Raw genomic sequence first — 22,289 nt, 5'->3', positions numbered from 1 at the left:
ATGTATGTTAATTAAGTATACGTTAAGAGAAGAGTCCAGAACTTATTTTTGGCTCAGGAAAGGAAATAATAAGACTCTATGAAAAAGGCAGGGCCGGGCGCAGTGGCTCACGCCTGTAATCCCACCACTTTGGGAGGCCGAGGCGGGCGGATCACGAGGTCAGGAGATCGAGGCCATCCTGGCTAACACTGTGATACCCCATCTCTACTAAAAAATACAAAACAAAATTAGCCAGGTGTGGTGGCGGGCACCTGTAGTCCCAGCTACTCGGGAGGCTGAGGCAGGAGAATGCCGTGAACCCGGGAGGCAGAGCTTGTAGTAAGCAGAGATGGCACCACTGCGCTCCAGCCTGGGCGACAGAGCGAGACTCCGTCTCAAAAAAAAAAAAAAAAAAAAAAAAAAAAAAACGGACCGGGCGCAAAAAAAAAAAAAAAAAAAAAAGGCAGTCTTTGAGTTAGGAAAGGGGAAAATGAGGATATCCTGAATATAGGGAACGGGGTGAGCAAAATCAAACAAATGGGAAAGTGTTGGGCATTTCCAATTTAGGAGTAGTGAGACATGTGGCTGGAAAGCAAGGCAGGAGCCACATTACGGAAATAACGGATCATGCTAAGAAGTTAGGTAGCTAAAAAGGAGCCACTGAAAGACAGAGAAATGACAACATTAGTGTTATGTTTTAGGATAATCACTCTGACTGCAGTCTCTAAGAGAAGATGGAGGAGGCTAGAGGTAGGGAGACCAGTTAGGGAGCTACTCTAACAGTCAGATGAAGTGTGCCAAAGTCTGAACCCGGTGAGGAGCAGTCACAGTGGAAACAAGGACATGAATCCATAGTCAACAAGGGTTATTGACTGACTGCCTGTGGGGACCAGAGGAAAAAAAACTGGGTATGTCAGTTTGGGAGACAACATGATGACTAGGTGATAGTAACCTTATGAAACAAGCTGGGAGAAGGAATTGGAAACATTTTGAGGGGGAAAATTAAGAAATCAACTCTGAAACACTGAAGTTAGAATCAAATGCCCTAGGTTTTGTTTCTAACTACACTTCCTGTATTACATGGTCATTAATCTCTCTGGGCCTCAATTTCCTCAACTATGAAAAGTGTGTGCAAGTGGCTGGGGTGAGGGGAGGAGGAGGGCATGATTAGTTGTCTTAAGACCCTTTTGGCAGTTAAGATTCTATGAGCTGCCATGTTTGTAGTTCTGGGGCTCATCTTTGACAATCTAGCAGGCAGCTTGCAATGGGGATTTGGAAATCAGGAGCTAAGCAAAGATCCAGCAAATGAGCAGCAAAATTCCACTCTGGGCTTGTTAAATCACAAGGGTGGTACAACATACAAAATGGGCATGCAGTTTTCCACAAAGTATTAATTATTTTCTCTGTTTTTTCTTATGTATTTCTTATTTCTTTCCACCTTTTTCTCCCATGTTTTCCCACTTTTTTCTTACTTAGGCTTGAATAGTTTTTCAGTTTTTCCCCTGATTAGCATTTCTTTCCCCATTTTCACTCTCCTCTAAATCACCTGTTCCCCTTCCATACACTTTTACTCTCAACACCCTGTACCCCAAGAAAAGCAGACTAGCTGAATCTTAATCTCTCATTTTATTAAATGTAATTGGAGTGCAAATTAAAAATGAGTCTGTAATTCTAATTTATATTATAGGTGGAAATCAGAATAATAACTGCTCTGCATAGTAGTAAAACAAATTTCTGGCACTATTAAGCTCATCTGATTCACATTCACCCAGCTCCTGGGCAGTGCTAGTTAGGGACCATGATCTCAAATTCATCTCTCAAACCTCTCAGCAGTTTGCGAAAATTACATTTTTTTCTCCTTTCTGCATTACGTTTTGGGATAAAGTGGCACTTCAAATGCACTGTTTGTATGACAAGCTTAAGAATGAAATAGGGTCCACATTAAATTTGTCTCTCTGGATCTGGGTTAATTTCTCTTTCTTTCTCTTTCTCTCTCTCTCTCTCTTTCTTCTTCTTTTTTTTTTTTTTTTTTTTTTTTTTTTTTGAGACACAGTCTTACTCTGTTGCCCAGGCTGGAGTACAGTGGCACGATCTCAACTCACTGCAACCTCTGCCTCCCAGGTTCAAGCGATTCTCCTGCCTCAGTCTCCTGAGTAGCTGGGACTACAGGTGTGTGCCACCATGCCCAGCTAATTTTTTTTTTTTTTTTTTTTTTTTTTTTTTTTTTTTGTATTTTTAGTAGAGATGGGGTTTCACTGTGTTAGCCAGGATGGTCTCAATCTCCTGACCTCATGATCCGCCCGCCTCAGCCTCCCAAATTGCTGGGATTATAGGCATGAGCCACTGCGCCCGGCCCCATTTCTCTACTTTCTGAACTTTAAGTTTTTGCCTTTCTAGGATTAATTTTCCTTTACTTTTAAAATTTTTTTTATAGTGAGCCCAAATTATAGGCTTATCTCTGGTTCTTTGATATTTTTTCAAAGAGACAAAGGATAGAGATTCAAGAAAAGAACAGAAGGGAGAATCACATTAAATATTGGGAGTTTCCTTCCTGCCCTTACCTATCTTTCTTTTCCATGTTCCTCTTAAATATTACAAACCAAATTCCTTGGAATCCTAAGCAGCCAGGTTTATTCTTTGTTTATAAAACCCAGGCTTAATAAAAAAGGAGGGAGCCCTCTAAAAGGGAACCTGCTTGTGAAATTCAACAATAAGCTCCATTGCAAAGATTTTTGATGGGGTGGTTAGGACATAATCTGAATTTAATATTCAAAATAAGTTCTTTCTCCTTCTGTGCCTTTTTTTTTTTCCTGCTTTTGACTTTTTTTCTTTCTTTCTCACTTCCTCTCTATTGATCTCTTCTCTACTTTCCCTACTCTTTTTCTTTTTTCCCTCTGGTTCTCTCCCCTCATATCAAATCTCCTTCTAATTTCCTCAAACTTGTGCCTCATCTGTCTCCCCTTTTCTCAAGGGAATGAATGTGAGGAAAGAAAAGTAAAACAGAAAAAGACAAAGTTGGTGGAAAAACATGTAAGACAACCGAAAGGTAACTTTTTAATTATAAGTCTCTATAGGAATACATGATAGCTATGACACTGTCACACAAAAAAGTAGTTAATAACTGGGGTCTTTTAACATTAAATCTTATTCTACTGTAGTAACAATATAAGTGGAATGAAATGTTAGGGGTTTGTTGTGGTTTCTGCTCTATAATCCATCATGGGTCAAAAGATAACATCAGCACAGGGAAGAGGAGAGGGGGCTTCAGGTGAGGCACTGGAAGAGAATTATGTGTTGTGCTACCATAGTGATTTCTCTCATTTCTGTACTTCTTTGCAACTTTATCATGCTATTTCCCAACCTGCTTTTTAGATCAGCCAATACAATTAAGACCTCTTTTTTTCCATAGCAAAAGGATACGGATATTCATAGAGTGCCTGCAGGGCTGTCATGTACAGTTGTGTAGCTTGTACACACCATCCACGTTGTAGTTTATGTGCAATTCATAATCTGCACAGCTGTATGCAGTGTCCCTGGCCTACTGTATTCTAAGTTTCTTTGAAACACCAGCTCTGCAGTGTGTTGCTGAAGAATGAAACTTCTCTCAGCCATAATAACAATACCCGGTAGCACAGAAAGAGTTGAAGCAAATGCAATTTTAGGGCCATTGTGTCTTCTGTTGCCTCCTTCGTAAAGCTAATGCTGTGTGTGTGTGTGTGTGTGTGTGTGTGTGTGTGTGTGTGTGTGTGTGTATACCAGGGCTGAGTTCACAGAATTGAAGGGGGGAGGTTGGTGGACCACAGTGTCCTGGGCAGTAACCCCTTCCCCATCCTGGCAGAGCCTTAGTGATGGAATCAAGGTGCCCACTCTTCTGTCCATCCTTCTGTCACTCTGCCACCAAAAAGCCAGCTTAGCACTTGAGCATTTTGTTTATTTACTTGTTTATTTTTTCTGGGTTTTTTTTTTTTTTTTTTTTTTTGAGACAGAATCTTGCTATGTTGCCCAGGCTGGAGTACAGTGGTGCAATCTCGGCTCACTACAACCTTTGCCTCCTGGGTTCAAGTGATTCTCATGCCTTAGCCTCCCAAGTAGCTGGGACTCCACGCATATACCACCAGGCCCGGCTAACTTTTGTATTTTTAGTAGAGACAGGGTTTCACCATGTTGGCCAGGCTGGTCTCCAACTCCTGACCTCAAGTAATCTGCCCGCCTTGGCCTCCCAAAGTGCTGGGATTAAAGGCGTAAGCCACTGTACCTGCTGAGCATTTTGTTTGTTAACAGGACCCCACCAAGATACACACTGTAGGTGAAAGGTAATGGACCAGAGGAGAACAATGTGGCTGAAAAACAACAAATGTCCACACTCAATAATCCCTTGGCCTCCACATACATTTCCTAATCTGTACCTGTTCTTTTGTGACTTCTTTCCCCCTTAAGAATGCTCCTGCCAGGCACAGTGGCTCACACCTGTAATCCCAGCACTTTGGGAGGCCGAGGCGGGTGGATCACAAAGTCAAGAGATCGAGACCATCCTGGCCAACATGGTGAAACTCCATCTCTACTAAAAATGCAAAAATTAGCCGGGCGTGGTGGTGCGTGCCTGTAATCTCAGCTACTCGGGAGACTGAGGCAGGAGAATCGCTTGAACCCGGGAGGTGGAGATTGCAGTGAGCTGGGATTATGACACTGCACTCCAGCCTGGCAACAGAGTGAGACTCCATCTCAAACAAACAAACAAACAAACGAACAAACCAACAAACAAACAAAACACGCTCCTAATATTCCCCTTAACTTGCTGTATGGTGTGGAGAAAGTGATGGGTGGCATACAGGGTGACACGTGCTGGCTCCTACATCCACCTAGACAGAGTCCAAAGTCCTGCCATCTTTCAATATAGTATGGAATTTAAACAGAGAAATTTCTTTCAAGATAACTCAATATTTTACAATGATTTCAATCCCTTGATGGATATATTCAGCAACAAAATTTCAAAAATTAGGGTCTCATTAAGACAGAGCTGCAAATGCAAAGAATGACAAAAAAATTATATATACCATACTTAAATTTTGACTTATTAAATTGAAAAGGTTGCTCCCAAATACTTATATTTTGAATAGCTGATATATGGGAAAAAGCAGTTTTTTTTTTTAATGGTAGAAAAAGTTAGTTACTAATACAGACTTCATATTGTTACAAATAATGTGAAAGATTTCATCTTATTACCACTGAAGTAATGTGAAAGTTATTTGGACTCTTATTTACTATAGCATATTATGATGTTTGTAGGTCTTATGACCAAATCTTAGGACTCAGTACAGCACAGATTAAGAACTTGCAAATAATTCAATAGCAGGTATAGAATTTTAATTTTATTTTTTGTTTGTTTTAATTTTTGCTAGAAATTTAAAAGAGCAAAAGCCCATAATCTTAATCTTAACATCCTGAATGGATAGGTTTTTCCTTGGGTAGAAACAGCTTTTAAAAACAACAATTTTAAGAAATTAAGTTTCTTGGCCGAGTACGGTGGCTCACGCCTGTAATCCCACCACGCTGGAAGGCCAAGGCAGGTGGATCACCTGAGGTTAGGAGTTTGAGACCAGCCTGACCAACATGGTGAAACCTTATCTCTACTAAAAAGGCAAAAATCAGCTGGGCATGGTGGCAGGCGCCTGTAATCCCAGCTACTCGGGAGGATGAGACACGAAAATTGTTTGAACCCGGAAGGCAGGGGTTTCAGTGAGCCGAGATTGTGCCACTGCACTCTAGCCTGGGTGACAGTGAAACTTTGTCTCAAAAAAAAAAAAAGAAATTAAGTTTAATAATGTTTTAATGGCTAGATTTTTAAAAATGAGATCTTATTCATCCAAAGGATCTTTATTTTTTATATCAAGAAAAGTTGTAGTATAAATATACTTTTACATGTTTCAGTCATTTATTTTACCTGTATTTAGTTTCTCTTGTCTTATACTTACTAGTAATAACATTAAAAATATTCTGTATTTCAGACTTTTGAATTAAATGGACTTCTCCACCTTTTCTAAAAATCAGATACAAACTACTAAACTAAAAAGCAAACACAGCTCAGGAAAAGACAATCGGTGCAAGAGGAAAACCAAGCAGTGTCTTCTATGTGGCAGAAATAAAGCCTATTACTAATCATTAAGAATTCAAATCCATGTCAACCTAATTTCATAAAACTTAACTATTTTAATTGTGGATATCTATTTTAAAGGAAGCTAGAGGACTATGCAAAACTATAAGATTTTCAATTCATAAACTCAGTTTTTATCCATGGGGTTTCTTTTCTTTGGGATTTATGGAAAAACTTGTTATTCTCTTGGTTTCACTGTTCTCATTTGTACATTAGTCCAACACTGTTTTGTTTCTAACATTGGAGAATGTGGGGTCATTCAAGGCGGGGACAGTGTTCATTTCATCTTTTGTTCTAGCTGAGTACCTGGTGCCGAGAGACAGTATTTATTGAATCAGTGTGTCATTTGCAAACAGGTTAAAAAAAAAATCCTTAGGAAAATGATGAGGGGGAGACACTCTTGACGGGAGAGAATTTCCGTCTGATCTATGACACCAAGGGTCGCTTTGCTGTACATCGTATTACACCTGAGGAGGCCAAGTACAAGTTATGCAAAGTGAGAAAGATCTTTGTGGGCACAAAAGGAATCCCTCATCTGGTGACTCATGATGCCCGCACCATCCGCTACCCCGATCCCCTCATCAAGGTGAATGATACCATTCAGATTGATTTGGAGACTGGCAAGATTACTGATTTCATCAAGTTCGACACTGGTAACCTGTGTATGGTGACTGGAGGTGCTAACCTGGAAGAATTGGTGTGATCACCAACAGAGAGAGGCATCCTGGATCTTTTGACGTGGTTCACGTGAAAGATGCCAATGGCAACAGCTTTGCCACTCGACTTTCCAACATTTTTGTTATTGGCAAGGGCAACAAACCATGGATTTCTCTTCCCCGAGGAAAGGGTATCCGCCTCACCATTGCTGAAGAGAGAGATAAAAGACTGGCGGCCAAACAGAGCAGTGGGTGAAATGGGCCCCTGGGTGCCATGTCAGACCTTCGTACGTAATTAAAAATATTGTGGCAGGAAAAAAAAAAAATCCATGTACTTTTAAAAATAAAAAAGAAACTACAGACAGTCCCCATCCAGAGAATGGTTTGACTTTTTAAAAGCCATCGCTTATTTTCTAAAAGCTGCCAGTCATGCTACAACATGTTTTTTATCCATTATCTCACTTAATCTTCACAGTAATATGAGGGACACTATTATTTTTCCTTGTTTTACAGGTGGTGAAAGTGAAGCTTAGAGGTTAAAGTTACTTGTCCAAGTCACACAGCTAGAAAATGGTGGAGATGGCCTCTGAACCTAAGAAACCCAACAGCCAAGCTAAATGCAAATTTGCGATTCACATTAGAACTCATGCTTTTAAATTCAGAATAAGGGTAGTTAGGTTTTTTAAAAGCTATAGAAATATATTCAACTCAAATTTCACACAAATAGTACTGGTTTTTCTACTGTGAACTGAGAATATGTCTTATCTCCATCTTTCCCTTCCTGTCCCACAGGCAACCCTCTAGAACTGTGCAGTCCCATACGGTGGCCGGTAGGCATAGGTGGCTATTGAGCACCTGCAGTGTAGCTAGTGTGACTGAGAAACTGAATTTTAGATTATTTTAAATAAATGTAAATTCTAATTTTAAAACTAGAACAGTGTAGAATATTTTTCCATTAAACGCAACTTTATTGTTTTGGTAGGGCTACATTTTTCACTTCAACTGTTGAAAATCTAGTGTCCAAATTGAGATATACTGTAAGTGTAAAATATATGCCAGATTTGGAAGTCTTTGAGAAAAGAAGAATGTAAAATATTTAATATGTGTTATATTGATTATATGTTTAAATAATATTTGAATATATTGATTAAATAAAAATATTTAAGGATTACTTTCATCTGTTTCTTTTTACTTTTTTGATGTGCCTATTAAGCAATGTGTCACAAATTACATATATGAAAAAAAATGTGGCTCATGATAGATTTCCATCAGATAGCACTGCTCTAGAGAAAAACCATCTACCCAGTCTCTTGGCCCACAGTCTAGGGAATTCCTCCTCCTCTTCTCCCTGCTGTTCCAAAGACAGAAATTTGTTTCCAACCTTCACAGTCAGGAATGAAAACAGAGATTCCACGAAACCGAGAGGAGACTAACATTTTTAAGTTAGGTATATACATAAACCAACAGTTTCTAATTTGGAGATGGCTATATCATCATAGAAACTGTTTTCTTGATACAGATTGTCGGTAACTTTTACTTTTGTTCACTTGGGGGAAAAAAGATTATCTGATAAATTGATTCTTACAGGTAGAAAGCTATAACTATAAGTTATAGCTATAGCTATAAGTTATAACTATAAGTTATAGATTTCTATCCAGCAACATAATCCTTCAAAAGGCAACATACACTGTAGTTGGTGTACAACCACCTTGGAAAAGAGTTTGGAAAATTAAGTTAAGACATATGATCAGCTGGATGTGGTCGCTCATGCCTATAATCCCAGCACTTTGGGAGGCTGAGGCAGGAGGATTGCTTGGGCCCAGGAGTTTGAGACCAGCCTGGGTAACGAAGTAAGACCCTGTCTCTAAAAAATTAGCCGGGTGTGATGGCCCATATCTATAGTCCCAGTTACTCAGGCGACTGAGGATGGAAGACTGCTTGAGCTTGGGAGGTCGAAGCTGCAGTGACCCATGATCATGCCACTATACTGCAACCTGGGTAACAGAGCAAGACCCTCGCTCAAAAAAAAAAAAAAAAAAAAAAAAAAAAAAAAAAAAAAAAAAAAGATACATGATCAAATTTCAAAAAAACCTAAAAACACTTTCACAAGACATATATTCAAAATAAGACTCATACACAAATAGTCATAGTTTTGTTCATAACAGCAAAAAACTGGAAACACCCAAATGCCCATCAACAGGTGAATGACTAAACAAATTGTTGTATGGTCATACAGTGATACTACTTAGCAACAAAAAGAAACTTAACTATTAAATACAAAAGTTCTCCCTTATCCACAGTCATGCTTTCCACAGTTTTAGTTACCTGTGGTCAAAAAATATTAAATAGTTCCAGAAATAAATAATTCATAGGTTTTAAATTACATGCAATTCTAAGTAGCATGATGAAATCTCACACCATCCCACCTGCAACAGGGATCATCCCCTTGCAGCTATCCAGGTTGTATATGTTACCTGCCCCTTAGTCAGTAGCCTTCTCGATGATCAGATTGAAAAACAGTATGTACAGGGTTCTGTACCATCCAAGGTTTCAGGCATCCACGAGGGGTCTTGGAAGGTATCCCCTGAAGATGGGGGGCGGGTGGACTACTGTAGATGCAACAATACATGGATGAACCTTAGAAACAGGTTGGGTACATGCTATATAATTCAATTTATATGAAGATTTAGGAGACAAAACTAATTTATAAAGACAAATCAGATTGGTGGTTGCCTGGGGTTGTGGGTAGCCAGGAGGATATTGACTGCAAAGTAGTTTGAGGAAACTTTTTAAGGTGATGAAAATGTCCTTTTTTTTCTTTCTTTCTTTCTTTTTTTTTTTTTTGAGACAGGATCTTGTTCTGAAGTGCAGTAGTGGCACTGTAACCTCATCCTCTTGGGCTCAAGTGACCTTCCAACCCCAGTCTCCGAAGTAGCTTGAACTACAGGCATACGCCACCATATGCAGCTAATTTTTAAATTTTTCTGTAGAGACAGGGTCTTGCTGTGTTGCCCAGAGCTGGTCTCAACCCTCTGTCCTCTAGTGATTTTCTCAGCCTCTCAAAGTTCAGGGATTACAGGCCTGAGCCACTGGGTCCAGCCTGATGTAAATATTCTATCTCCTGATTGCAGCGGTGGTTACATTAGTGTGTACATTTATCCAACTAAATACTTTAAAATAGGTGCCTTTTATTTGCATATAAATTATACGTCAATAGGCCAAGCTTAGTGGCTTGCACCTGCAATCCCAGCACTTCGAGAGGCTGAGGCGGGTGAATCACTTGAGGTCGGAGTTAGAGACCAGCCTGGCCAACATGGTGAAACCCCGCTTCTACTAAAAATACAAAAAAATTAACCGGGCCTGGTGGCCGGTAGCTGTAATCCCAGCTACTAGGGAGGCTGAGTTAGGAGAATTGCTTGAACCTGGGAGGCAGAGGTTGCACTGAGCTGAGATCATGCCACTGTACTCCAGCCTAGGTGACAAGGTGAGACTGTGTCTTTAAAAAACAAAAAACTTAACATGATAATTTGTGTCTATAGTACTTATCACACATTAGATTATTTGGTAGTTTTAAAAATATGTCTACAGCCAGGCATGGTGGCTCATGCCTGTAATCCCAGCACTTTGGGAGGCCGAGGCGGGCAGATCATGAGGTCAGGAGATCAAGACCATCCTGGCTAACATGGTGAAACCCCGTCTCTACTAAAAATACAAAAATATTAGCCAGGCATGGTGGCAGGTGCCTGTAGTCCCAGCTACTCAGGAGGCTGAGGCAGAAGAATGGCGTGAACCCGGGAGGCGAGCTTGCAGTGAGCCAAGATCGTGCCACTGCACTCCAGCCTGGGGGACAGAGCAAGACTCCGTCTCAAAAAATACATATATATATATATATGTCTACAAACGCTTTATTCTCCTCCCTTCAAGGGATGGAGCCTATTCCCCTTCCTTTTGGTACAGATTGGACTTAGGGACTTGCTTCTAGACAATAAGGTGGCAGTGGTGATGTGTGGTTTTGGAGACTAGGTCATAAAACAGCCCTATGGTTTCTGTCTTTGTTGCTCCCTCTCAAGTCATTTGCCCTGGGGGAAGCCAGCTGTCACATTCTTAGATCATTTGCCCTGGGGGAAAACTAGCTGTTCCTTATGACAAGAAACAGAGGCCAAGTCTTATGACAAGGAACAAGGCCAAATGACAAGGAACTAGCTAACAGACATGTGAGACTCCTTTAGTACCAGTCATGCCTTCAGGTGACTGCAATCCCAGCAGACACTCTGCTAAGCTGGTGTCAGAGCCACCTAGCTAAGATGCTTCTGGCTTCCTGACCTGCAGCAAGGGAGAAATTACATTTGCATGTAATTATGTATCACAAAATCTCATTTATCTCTAATTCTACTATTCTGTGTATATTTTAGATGAGAACTTATGAAATGTTGACTAAAGTGCTGAACACCCTTTGAAATCGCTCCGTTTTCTTCATTAAAGTGAATTGTCACATTTTACCAAGATCCTAGGTGTATTCATAGCCTATATTCAGTCTAAGCTTAAAAGGAAAAAATCAGTGCATTTTTATGCCTGTTGCCAAATTGTTCTCAGCTCTCCAGTGCCCTGAGCTGAGATAACAAGGCTTGGGAGACTTGTTTGCTGTTCTGCCTTCCTGCATTTGCTTGAAGTGTTACCCAGAGGCCATGAGGCCTGAAAGCTTTCAGTCTAAATACTTAGTCAGGTCCCGGCACCAGCTACAGATTTACACAGCTACAAATTTAAAACCATTTATATTTCCAAATATGGCTTTTAAAATTCTCCTAAAATTATTCCGGAAAAAAAAGAAAATAGTTACCTATTTTCTCCAAGAGCCCTAAAAGGGATCCACTGTGCTGTTTCCGTGTCTCCCATTCCACCAACACATTTTTATTTTATTTTTTTGGAGACAGAGTCTCACTTTGTCACCCAGGCTGGAGTGCAGTGGTGCAATCTCCGCCTCCCAGGTTCAAGTGATTCTCCTGCCTCAGCCTTCCAAATAGCTGGGACCACAGGCATGCGCCACCACACCCGGCTAAATTTTGTATTTTTTGTAGAGACAGGGTTTTACCATGTTGCCCAGGCTGGTCATGAACTCATGAGTTCAGGCAATCTGCCCGCCTTGGCCTCCCAACGCACTAGGCATGAATGCACCTAGGATCTTGGTAAAATGTGACAATTCACTTTAATGAAGAAAATGGAGCGATTTCAAAGGGTGTTCGGCACTTTAATCAACATTTCATAAGTTCTCATCTAAAATATACACAGAAGGACAAGCTCTTTTAATAGTAGAATTAGAGATAAATGAGATCTGGTGGAAGACCAATACCTATTCCAATTCTGCCATAGTATATCACATGAGAAGGTAGGGCTTTTCTGTGAGAAAGAAATTTGCAAAGCCTCAGATATCTGCTTCTACTGACAGGTTTTACAAGTTTCTAGTTAGCACTACCTCCTATATCTGATCTGTAATTTCCATCTGAAACTCCCTTCCTCTGGCTGACTTCTCCCAGTCTGTCTCATGACAGGTGGGAAGAAACCTAGTGCAACAATCCAGGCAAAAGATGATGATGGCCTGGAGTAGGGTGGTAGCAGTGGGGATGGGGAGAAGTGGTTAGATTCTGGATATATTTTGAAGGTAGATAAACAGGATTTCCTGATGGGTTGAATGTGCCATGTGAAAGAACACCTGAATAACTGGAAACTGTCAAAATCAATAGTTCTGCCATGTAAAATTTGCAATACTCATCAGAAATTTAAATGAAGATTCCAGCTGATAGATGAATACAGGATTCTGGAATTTAGGGCAGAAGTTCAGAGTAAAGATAAATTTGGAGCGAACAGTATATAGACGAAATTTGAAGCCATGAGACCAGATGAAAGCGAGTGAGTGACAAAGAACATCATGATAAAAATAAAGACAAACAGTTAATACATACTATTCCAGCACTGTTCTAAGCACTGTCATATATAAATTAACTTTGTCTTCACAAGCACTGTAGGAGGTAACTACTTTTATTATACTCATTTTATAAATAACGAAGCTGAATTTCAGAGAAATTAACTGACTTTCTTCTAATCAGACAGCTAGCTAGTGACAGAGCTGGGATTCAAACCCAAGCAAAGAGAAAAGTAAAATATTCCATTTTAGAGCTTTGGGACACTCCAAATATTAGCAAAGAGATAAATAAGAGGCAGCAAAGGGTTCTGAGGAGGAGGTTCCAGTGACATGGGAAGGGAAGTAAGAGCGGTGTTTCAGAAGCCCAGAGAAGAAAATGGAGAAAATTATCAGCTTCATCAGATACTGTAGACAGGTCACATAAGATGACTGAAAACTGACTTTTGCATTTAACGAAATGGCTGAAATCAGTGACTTTACATGTCAAGTGGAGTGAGTTCAAGAGAGAATAGAAGAGGCATTAGAGTTCCACTCTTTGCTTGTTTGTTTTGAAACAGAGTATCACTCTGTCCACCAGGCTGGAGTGCAGTGGCATGATCTCAGCTCACTGTAACCTCTACCCACTAGGTTCAAGCGATTCTCCTGCCTCAGTCTCCCTAGTAGCTGGGATTATAGGCTTGCGCTACCAAGCCCAGCTAATTTTTGTATTTTTTATAGAGATGGTTTTGCCATGTTGGCCAGGCTGGTCTTAAACTCCTGACCTCAGGTGATCCACCCACCTCAGCCTCCTAAAGTGCTGGGATTACAGGCGGGATCCTCCGCGCCCGGCCTACAGTTCCACTCTTCAAAGTTCAGGCGGGGTGCAGTGGCTCATGCCTGTAATCCCAGTACTTTAGGAGGCTGAGATGTGTAGATCACCTGAGGTCAGGAGTTAGAGACCAGCCTGGCCAACATGGCGAAACCCCACCTCTACTAAAAATACAAACATTTGCTGAGCGTGGTGGCACTCACCTGTAATCCCAGCTATTCGAGAGGCTGAGGCAGAAGAATCACTTGAACCCAGGAGGCAGAGGCTGCAGTGAGCTGAGATGGTGCCACTGCATTTCAGCCTGGGTGACGAGAGCAAAACTCCATCTCAAAAAAAAAAAAAGTTCAGGCCAGATACCATCCAGACCCACTCACAGGTATTCACATGTAAATTTTTGTTTTCGTTTTTGTTTTTGTTTTTGAGATGGAGTCTCCAGCTGCTGCCCAGGCTGGAGTGCAGTGGCGTGATCTCAGCTCACTGCAAGCTCTGCCTCCTGGGTTCACGCCATTCTCCTGTCTCAGCCTCCTGAGTAGCTGGGACTACAGGAGCCCACCACCATGCCTGGCTAATTTTTTTATATTTTTAGTAGAGATGGGGTTTCACCATGTTAGCCAGGATGGTCTCCATCTCCTGACCTCGTGATTCGCCCGCCTTGGCCTCCCAAAGTGCTGTGATTACAGGCGTGAGCCACCGTGCCTAGCCCACATGTAAATATTAATTAAAGTAGTACTGAAATTTTTCACACAAAACGAAAGTGTGATTGGGAGCTTGGTGAGGAAAAGATATAGGTAATTTTATAGCCCTTTTCAAGCAGAAAAAACTTCGGTTCCTCTTTCTTAACATTTGGTCTTGATCTTTCCTTCATTAGAAATATTCCCAAGTCCTAAATTCACCTACCTCCTCTCTCGGAAATAAAATTTCTCAGGGCCGAGTGCAGTGGCTTAAGCTTGTAATCCCAGCACTTTGGGAGGCCGAGGCGGGCGAATCACGAGGTCAGGAGACCGAGACCATCCTGGCTAACATGGTGAACCGTCTCTACTAAAGATACAAAAAATTAGCCGGGTGTGGTGGCAGGCGCCTGTAGTCCTACCTACTCGGGAGACTGAGGCAGGAGAATGGAGTGAACCCAGGAGGCGGAGCTTGCAGTGAGTCAGATGGCTGCCACTGCACTCCAGCCTGGGTCACAGGGTGAGACTCCATCTCACAAAAAAAAAAAAAAATTCTCACGGACCCTGTTTTATTTCTTGACACTTCTCCAGAGTGGCATAGGACCACCCAGATGGGTACAAATAAAATAATGATAAATGATTGACATTCTAAATATTGAATATCCTACCCTGAGGTTTTTGTTGACTCTTGTTTCCATATTAAGCTCATGCTTCTTTTCTCTATTTCATTCAGTCATTCACATTTAGAAAAAGTTTTATGTGTATCTTTTTAAAATTTTTAAATTAAATTGATAAAGATTAGATGTATTTATGACATACAACATAGTATTCTGAAATACATTTACATTATGGAATGGCTACATCAAGCTAATTAACATTACCTCACATACCATTTGTTTTGTGGTGAGAACATTTAAAATCTAGTCTCTTAAGTATACTAAAGTATACTATACATTGTTATTAACTATACATTCACCATGTTGTACAAACAGAGCTCTTGAACTTACTCCTCCTAACTGAAATTTCCTATCCTTTGATCAACATTTCCCCACTCCTTTCCCCAAGTCATGTCTATTTTTTTAAAGCCATGTATAAGATCTTGATTTTCCTATTATTGTGAGTACTTTCAGAGCAGTTTATTCACTGTTCCCACCTGCACCTTCACTAGATAGTAAAGCTCCTACTGGTATAAGACCTTTTCTTTCTTTGAGTCTAGAGCACTTACGTTCATTCACCATGCTTTTCCTTGTATTTTGTTTGTCTTATCATGTCCTTTTTCCTACCTTTCCTATTCCTCTATGATAAGGACTGTCACACAGATTTCAGTGCCTACAGCACAATGCTTCAGCCATTAAATGAGTGAATATTTGTTAAAGCCAATTAAGTTGAATAATACTGACCTGTACTGGATTACACTGATGCAGATAGTGGAATCTTCCATTCCATATGACAACTGTATAATGTTCTTAGCTTAGGGATATACTATATTTAGCTAGATTTATGAAAGTTTAAATTCTGCTATAAAACATCTAAATAAGAATAACCCAATTAAATTAGAAAAGTTCATTGTTTGTTGGTTTGCTTCTTGTTATTTTATTATTTTATTTTAGGTATTTGACCAGGCATGGTGGCTTATGCCTGTAATCCCAGCACTTTGGGAGGCTGAGGTGGGAAAATCATTTTAGGTCAGGGGTTCGAGACCAGCCTGGCCAACATGGTGAAACCCTGTCTCTACTAAAAATTCAAAAAACAATTAGCCAGGCGTGGTGGCAGGTGCCTGTAATCCCAGCTACTGGGAGGCTGAGGCAGGAGAACTGCTTGAACCCAGGAGGCGGAGGTTGCAGTGAGCCAAGATCACACCACTACACTCCAGCCTGGATGACTGAGCAAGACTTCGTCTTAAAAAAAAAAAAAAAAAAGATACTTATTTACTAGTACTACTATTTGTAGGTAATTTTTGTTTCATAACTTCTCTTTTATCTGAGTCAGTGAGTATTCTGCTTTTATTATACATTATCTCCGATCATCTGGTTTATACAATTATGTGATTAGGCTACTAATTCACTTATGAAAATTCTAAGTAGTAATTCACTGATGTACTAGTGAAAGCCAAGTTATGAAAACTATACTAGTGAAAACCTGGCTTTCACTAGTACAAAGAGGAGATATAATAGCCTTAGTTAAGGCTACATAATTCGATATATAATAGGGAATAATAAATCTTGAAAATCAAAATTTCAGACCTTTTTAAAAGTGGCTGAAATGCAACATGAATATGTTTCCCCCAAACCTTTTTTTTTAAAAAAATTTTTAGAGAAGGGGGTCTTGCTGTGTTACTCAGGTTGGACTTGAATTCCTGGGCTCAAACAATCCTCCCATCTTAGTCCCCTGATTAGCTAGGTCTACAGGCACACGCCACCATGACTGGCTTCTCGAAATTTTTAATGAAATAAAATAGTGTGATATTTTATTACATAAACATTTAATAAGGGATATTGACAGATAATAAGTTAAGCAGATGACAAGAAGAAGAAGAAGGGAGGGTATTTACTATGGTGACTGTCCATCTTACTCCTGGTTTTACAGTTAGACTTTCACTACTCACCCATAATATTTAGTTACAAATTTGTTAGAGTGACTCAGCAGGTGAACTGCCTTCTGACAAGCATGAACAGCCCTTCTGACAGGGGGGTTTAAACCACAGATTATCCATTTCATTCCATTATGGGGGGAATATTATATTATCTTAACCTCCCATGCTATCCATGTTACACTCTATATGCAGAGACTACCAAAATCCTAAAACTAGGGGGGAAAAAGGGGTAGTTAACCCCTTTACATTATAGATGAGAAAATTTAGGCCCAGGAAGCTTGTCACACATCTAAATCACAGAACTAGTTAGCAGCAAAGCTAAAACCCAAATCTAATTACTCCAGTTTCTATACCTTTCACTCTTTCAGCTACCCTTCAGTTTTTGCATATACACCAGTAATTTGTATGACCTAGAGATTCTGGGATTGGTTCAATTCACCAGAAAATATATTTATTTTTTTCTTTTCTTTTCTTTTTCTTTTCTTTTCTTTTCTTTTTTTTTTTTTTTTTGAGACATGGTCTTGCTCTGTTGCTCAGGCTAGAGTGCAGTGGCACAATCACAGCTCACTGCAGCCTAGATCTCCTGGGCTCAAGAGATCCTCCCACCTCAGCTTCCCAAATAGCTAGGACTACAGGAGCGTACCACCACACCAGCTAATTTTTAAATTTTTTTGTAGAGATGGGTCTCCCTATGTTGCCCAGGCTAGTTTTGAATTCTTGGGTTCAAGCAATTCTCCCACTTTGGCCTCCCAAACTGTTGGGATCACAGGTGTGAGTTACTGCACCTGACCCACTAGAGAGTAGATTTGTTATTTGCTGTAGGATCTGCCCTCTTTTAACATGAAAATATCTTTAGGAGGTAAAATAACTTTTGTTTTTGAGACAGGGTCTCACTCTATTGCCCAGGCTGGAGTGCAGTTGTGTGATCTCAGCTCACTGCAGCTTCAGCCTCCCAGGCCTAGATGATCCTCCTGCCTTGGCCTCCCAGGTAGCTGGGACTATAAGCACACACCATCATGCCTACCTAATATTGTATTTTTTGTAGAGATGGGTTTTTGCCATATTGCCAAGGCTGGTCTTGAACTCCTGGGCTCAAGGGATTCATACACCTTGGCCTCCCAATGTGCTGGGATTACAGGTGTAAGCCACCATGCCAGGCCATAACTAACATTTTTATAGTACTTCTTTTCCTGAAAAAATGCCCTTCTGAATTGTTATAGCACTTTAAAAAGGAATTTCACATATTTTGAGATAAGCAGCTGGTCTGCTATCTCACACTCACAGTAATAATCATTTTATCAGGGTGGGGTCCTGTAACGGAATCTAAGCAGCTGAGGAAGCAAGGCTAGGTACTTGGAGGGTTCATTTGGGTGGAGGCTTTTTGTGTGTGTGTGTTTTGTTGTTTTGAAAAACTGCCGGCCGGGTGCGGTGACTCAAGCCTGTAATCCCAGCACTTTGGGAGGCCGAGACGGGCGGATCACGAGGTCAGGAGATCAAAACCATCCTGGCTAACACGGTGAAACCGTGTCTCTACTAAAAAAATACAAAAAACTGGCCAGGTGTGGAGGCGGCGACTGTAGTCCCAGCTACTCGGGAGGCTGAGGCAGGAGAATGGCGTAAACCCAGGAGGCGGAGCTTGCAGTGAGCCGAGATTGAGCCGCTGCACTCCAGCCTGGGCAACAGAGCGAGACTCCGTCTCAAAAAAAAAAAAAAAAAAAAAAAAAAAAAAAAGAAAAACTGCCTGGGACCAAGAGATTAGAAGTTATGGATAAAGATATACTATCTTTCCAAAGGGGTCCTTTCTTTGAACAGCTAGATCTGCAGTTCTTACCTGAAGATGATTTTGCCCATCTCTCCCCATGAGCTTTGGTAACGTCTGGAGACGTTTTTGATTGTCACATTGGGGACGGTGATGCTACTGGCACCTAGTGGGTAGAGGCTGGGGATGGTCCTAAACAACCTATGATGCACAGGACAGTCCCCACAAGAATTATCCAGCCCAAATGTCAATAGTGCCAAAGATGAGAAATTATAAGCTAGAGAAAGAAGAATTCACTGAGGAGCTGGAGGAAGCTTCTTGAATTACTATTTATGTTATATATTTAAGAACTTAGAGGCCGGGCACAGTGGCTCACGCCTGTAATCCTAGCACTTTGGAAGGCTGAGAAAGGTGGATTACTTGAGGTCAGGAATTCAAGACCAGCTTGGCCAATGTGGCGAAACCCCGTCTCTACTAACAATACAAAAATTAGCCGGGCGTGGTGGCGGGCACCTGTAATCCCAGATACTGGGCAGGCTGAGGGAGGGGAATCGCTTGAACCCGGGGAGCAGAGGTTGCAGCGATCCAAGATCGTGCCACTTTACTCCAGCCTGGACAAAAGAGCGAAACCCCCTCTCAAACAAAAACAAAAACAAACGAACTTAGAAAAGGAAGTAAGTCACACACACTAACCGTTTTTTTCCTTTTGGGGTATGGCTAATAGTTTCTAGGAATCCTGGAGACTTTATCTGGATTTCAGTTAGGCATTTCGCCAGTTCTCCTGGCATCTTTGTGGAGGAATATGGGCCAAGAAGACAGTTCGGTTGTGTCGTCCATCTGTATTCGAAGCCTACTGAGAAATTTTTGGATGGCAGGAGCATTAAGGTCTTTAGTGGCATGCAGCAGAGTTCTGTCCTCAGCTCTGTCTTATTAAACACTTGGACAGAATGCTTATCAGATTTGAGAAGGATAATAAATCTAGGAAGGGTAGGCATCCCTAAAGATCTTCACCACCAGGAACAATGGTTTGCTTCGTTCAGAGCATCACAGTGTCCTTAGTGAGGGACACTAACAATCCATAGGCTGTCCAGAGTAGCGTAATGGGGAAGAATGTGAAAGAACTTGAAAGTCAGGACCTGAGGACATTGCGAGATGGAAAAACACGGTGGGACAAAATGAGGAAAACCGAGAGAAATGGAAATGGCATATACGAAGGCTTTGAGGGAGGACTGTGCCCCTGGGGGAAACCGTGCACCTGGGCTGGAGTCATAAGCATATTTTGGCCTCATAGAAGGAGAGGTCGATTAACAAACCTTGCAAGGGTTCAAAGGTGGGATGGGCTTCCTCGGAAGGTACTGTCAAGACAGAGACCATCCGAGGGTTTTTATTGCAAGTGTCGAGACACATTTGCTGGTATTTCTCCTTAGAACGTACTCCAATCTGCTCTGACTTCCGCCCGCACCCGCCAGAGCCCTGCCCCATTCCAAGGGTGGCACATCCAGGTCCCGAGGGCGCCAGCCATGCCCGGGGCATGGGCTGGTCTGCGTAACTCTCTGTCCCTTCGGGAGACTTCTGGGAACTAGTTCTAGTCCTTGCCATTCTTGCTTTCTGGTTTTCAGAAGTCAGTGCTGCTGGTGGCTTTCTGGAGTCTTCTGCGGGACACTGCACACATCCAGGTGTTTACGTCATTTTTTAAAAAAAAAAAGAAAAGTTAGACTGTGTGACTAACTGGACAGGACATGAGGAATCTCTTCAGGAGGACTCGGATTTTCTTCAGGAGCCGTCATCCAGAGACAGAAGAGCCAAGGGATGTAGAAACCCAGAGAAGCCTCGCGTCCCCACACAGCCCGCGGGCCAAACCCCGAAGCAGCGCCACAGGGACAGCCAGCTCCTAGCAGTCCGGGTTTTAGACTTAGAGGCGCGCGGCTGCGCGCACCCGGCGGGAGCTGTGGAGAGAACCAATGACCGGGCGCTCTCTCCGCGCCGGCTCGGGATTGGGCGAGCCGCGCCAGCCTCTCACGGGCGGGGAGGGACTGGGATCCGCGCGCCCGCTGCGCCAGAGTCCCGGGGGCGCGTGCGCGGTCTCGCGGTGGCCGCAGGGGCCGGTCTCGCGCGGTCTAGAAGTGGAGTTGCTGGCGGCTGCGGCGGCGACGGCGGCGACGGAGGAGGTTGGCGGTGGGGCGGGGGCGGGGACTAAGGATTCTGAGGTGGGGGGAGTCGGGAGTTTCTGGATTCTTTATCCGGTATTTTAAGGGCCGCCGGAGAGCTGTCGCTTCTGCAGTGCTTAGGAGCGGCCGGGGCTGGAGGCTCCGCGGAGCCGAGGCGCGGAGGTAAGAGGTGGATCGGCGGCGGCTGGGCTGTGGAGATCTTAATCAACAGGTCCCCGGGAGCGCGGCGGGGGAGGGGCGGCCGGGCTCCCCTTCCCCCACACGCCGCTTAAACTCCGGCCAGCGGGAGACCCCGGGCCGCCAGGCGGGCTTCCTCAGGCGCGGCAGCTTCGGCCGTGGAGGGTGTGAGCCCAACCTTTGTCCCTCGGAGCAGCGCTGCCTGCGCGGTGCCCGCTCCTTCTCCTTGGCTGGGCATGCACCTTGGCGCGGGCCACAGCCAGCCGGGCCCGAGGTGCAGGGGGCGCGGCGGGGAGTCGTCTGCCCCCTGCGCTCCCGCCCCGAGGTCGCGACGCGCGGGACTCCCCCCGGCCGGGTCTGGGAATCCGGCGAGGGAACGCTTTCCTTTAGAAGTCAGAATGTAGTCAGCGTTCCTCTGCCTGACTCAGCTGCTGGTATTCTGCTGCCCATTGCGTTCTTAAACAGGCAAACAGTTCCTGCTTCCTTGTGACCAGTTTTAAAGAAAAGCCTAATTTTGTTGATGGTTTCTGATAATTTAAGGTTGCACGTTGAACTTTGAAGCCTGTACATTGTTGTGTTCTACGTTTAATGAAGGTTGCTTTAAACGATCTTTGTAGTAAATTATGTAACTTTCCAATGATCATAACTCACCTTCTGTTGATTGACGTTCAGTAATGTGTACGGAATGTAGGTTTCGGTCGAAAGGTTTTTCTTGGCAGTTTATGCTAAAATTAAAATCTGATTGGGAAGTTTTTAGATGTAGTATGGAGTGTTTGTTTTGTCTCCAAACTTGCTTAGAATAGTAAAAATTTAGATTCGGAAAGTCAGTGGAACAAAAATTTTGAAATGTTGATTTGACTGACAGTGAAAGGTGTTAATATTTCCGATTTTTTAAAAAAGCAATATCATGTTTTAATGATAGTTTACTAATTATGCTTTTGGATTTTACCAGAAGTTAATAACCTGTTAAATTCTGCAGTAGGAACAAATGACGTGTTGGTTATTGGTGTCTTTAAAGTATTGGTGGTAATGAAACTTATTAAATAAGCTTCCTTGAATTAAGAACTACCGATTTTTTTTTACTAGATCCCTGTGGACATAGCGTATTGTGGATAGGTTTTATAGGCTTTCTATTTGTAGTAGGATGAGCTATTAAATTATAATGTAAGAGATTTATAGATAAAACAGGCAAAAGTAGGAAAAGCAATTCATTATTTAATCTTTAAAAATCGAGTAAATTTTACCATGTACCTGAATTACTTTTGGCTAGACGGACTTGAACGTGACAAGTTAAGGTGGATTGATTAACATTAACTTGTTTTAGAATGTTAAAATGGGAGAAAATATGTAAGTTCTTCCTGAGGGTGACCCAAGTCAGTGCAGTGGATTTAGCTTTTACATGATCTTGAATTA

The 22,289-nt window shown here is 42.1% G+C and overlaps 2 protein-coding genes and 1 pseudogene across 7 annotated transcripts in view; all 3 read left to right on the top strand.

The window, feature by feature from the left end:
• The window catches only part of FAM71D (family with sequence similarity 71 member D), a 30,808-nt gene extending 27,851 nt beyond the window's left edge, over positions 1 to 2,957 (top strand). Inside the window, exon 6 of the mRNA XM_010366756.1 lies at positions 2,876 to 2,957. Within this exon, the coding sequence (XP_010365058.1) occupies positions 2,876 to 2,957 (82 nt within the window). The remainder of the gene's footprint in view (positions 1 to 2,875) is intronic.
• Positions 2,958 to 6,295: 3,338 nt separating this feature from the next.
• On the top strand, positions 6,296 to 7,057 carry LOC104665106 (annotated as a pseudogene). The gene is made up of 2 exons (XR_004057348.1): positions 6,296 to 6,337; positions 6,507 to 7,057. The product of XR_004057348.1 is annotated as a 40S ribosomal protein S4, X isoform-like (transcript).
• A 13,377-nt stretch (positions 7,058 to 20,434) lies between these two features.
• The window catches only part of MPP5 (membrane palmitoylated protein 5), a 95,587-nt gene continuing 93,732 nt past the window's right edge, over positions 20,435 to 22,289 (top strand). For 2 of the 5 annotated variants that reach the window (XM_030930979.1, XM_030930978.1), the window contains exon 1: positions 20,751 to 20,861. The gene's annotated coding sequence lies outside the window, so the exon portion shown is untranslated. Of the gene's footprint in view, positions 20,862 to 22,289 lie in introns of all 5 variants that reach the window. The other 3 variants (XM_010366741.2, XM_010366747.2, XM_030930977.1) reach the window with 3 other exon arrangements.

The sequence above is a fragment of the Rhinopithecus roxellana genome, chromosome 5, assembly GCF_007565055.1.
Source record: "Rhinopithecus roxellana isolate Shanxi Qingling chromosome 5, ASM756505v1, whole genome shotgun sequence".
In the NCBI taxonomy this organism is placed as follows: domain Eukaryota; kingdom Metazoa; phylum Chordata; class Mammalia; order Primates; family Cercopithecidae; genus Rhinopithecus; species Rhinopithecus roxellana.
The sequence above is the reverse complement of the archived record's forward strand: the minus strand, read 5'-3'. Positions and strand labels throughout refer to the sequence as shown.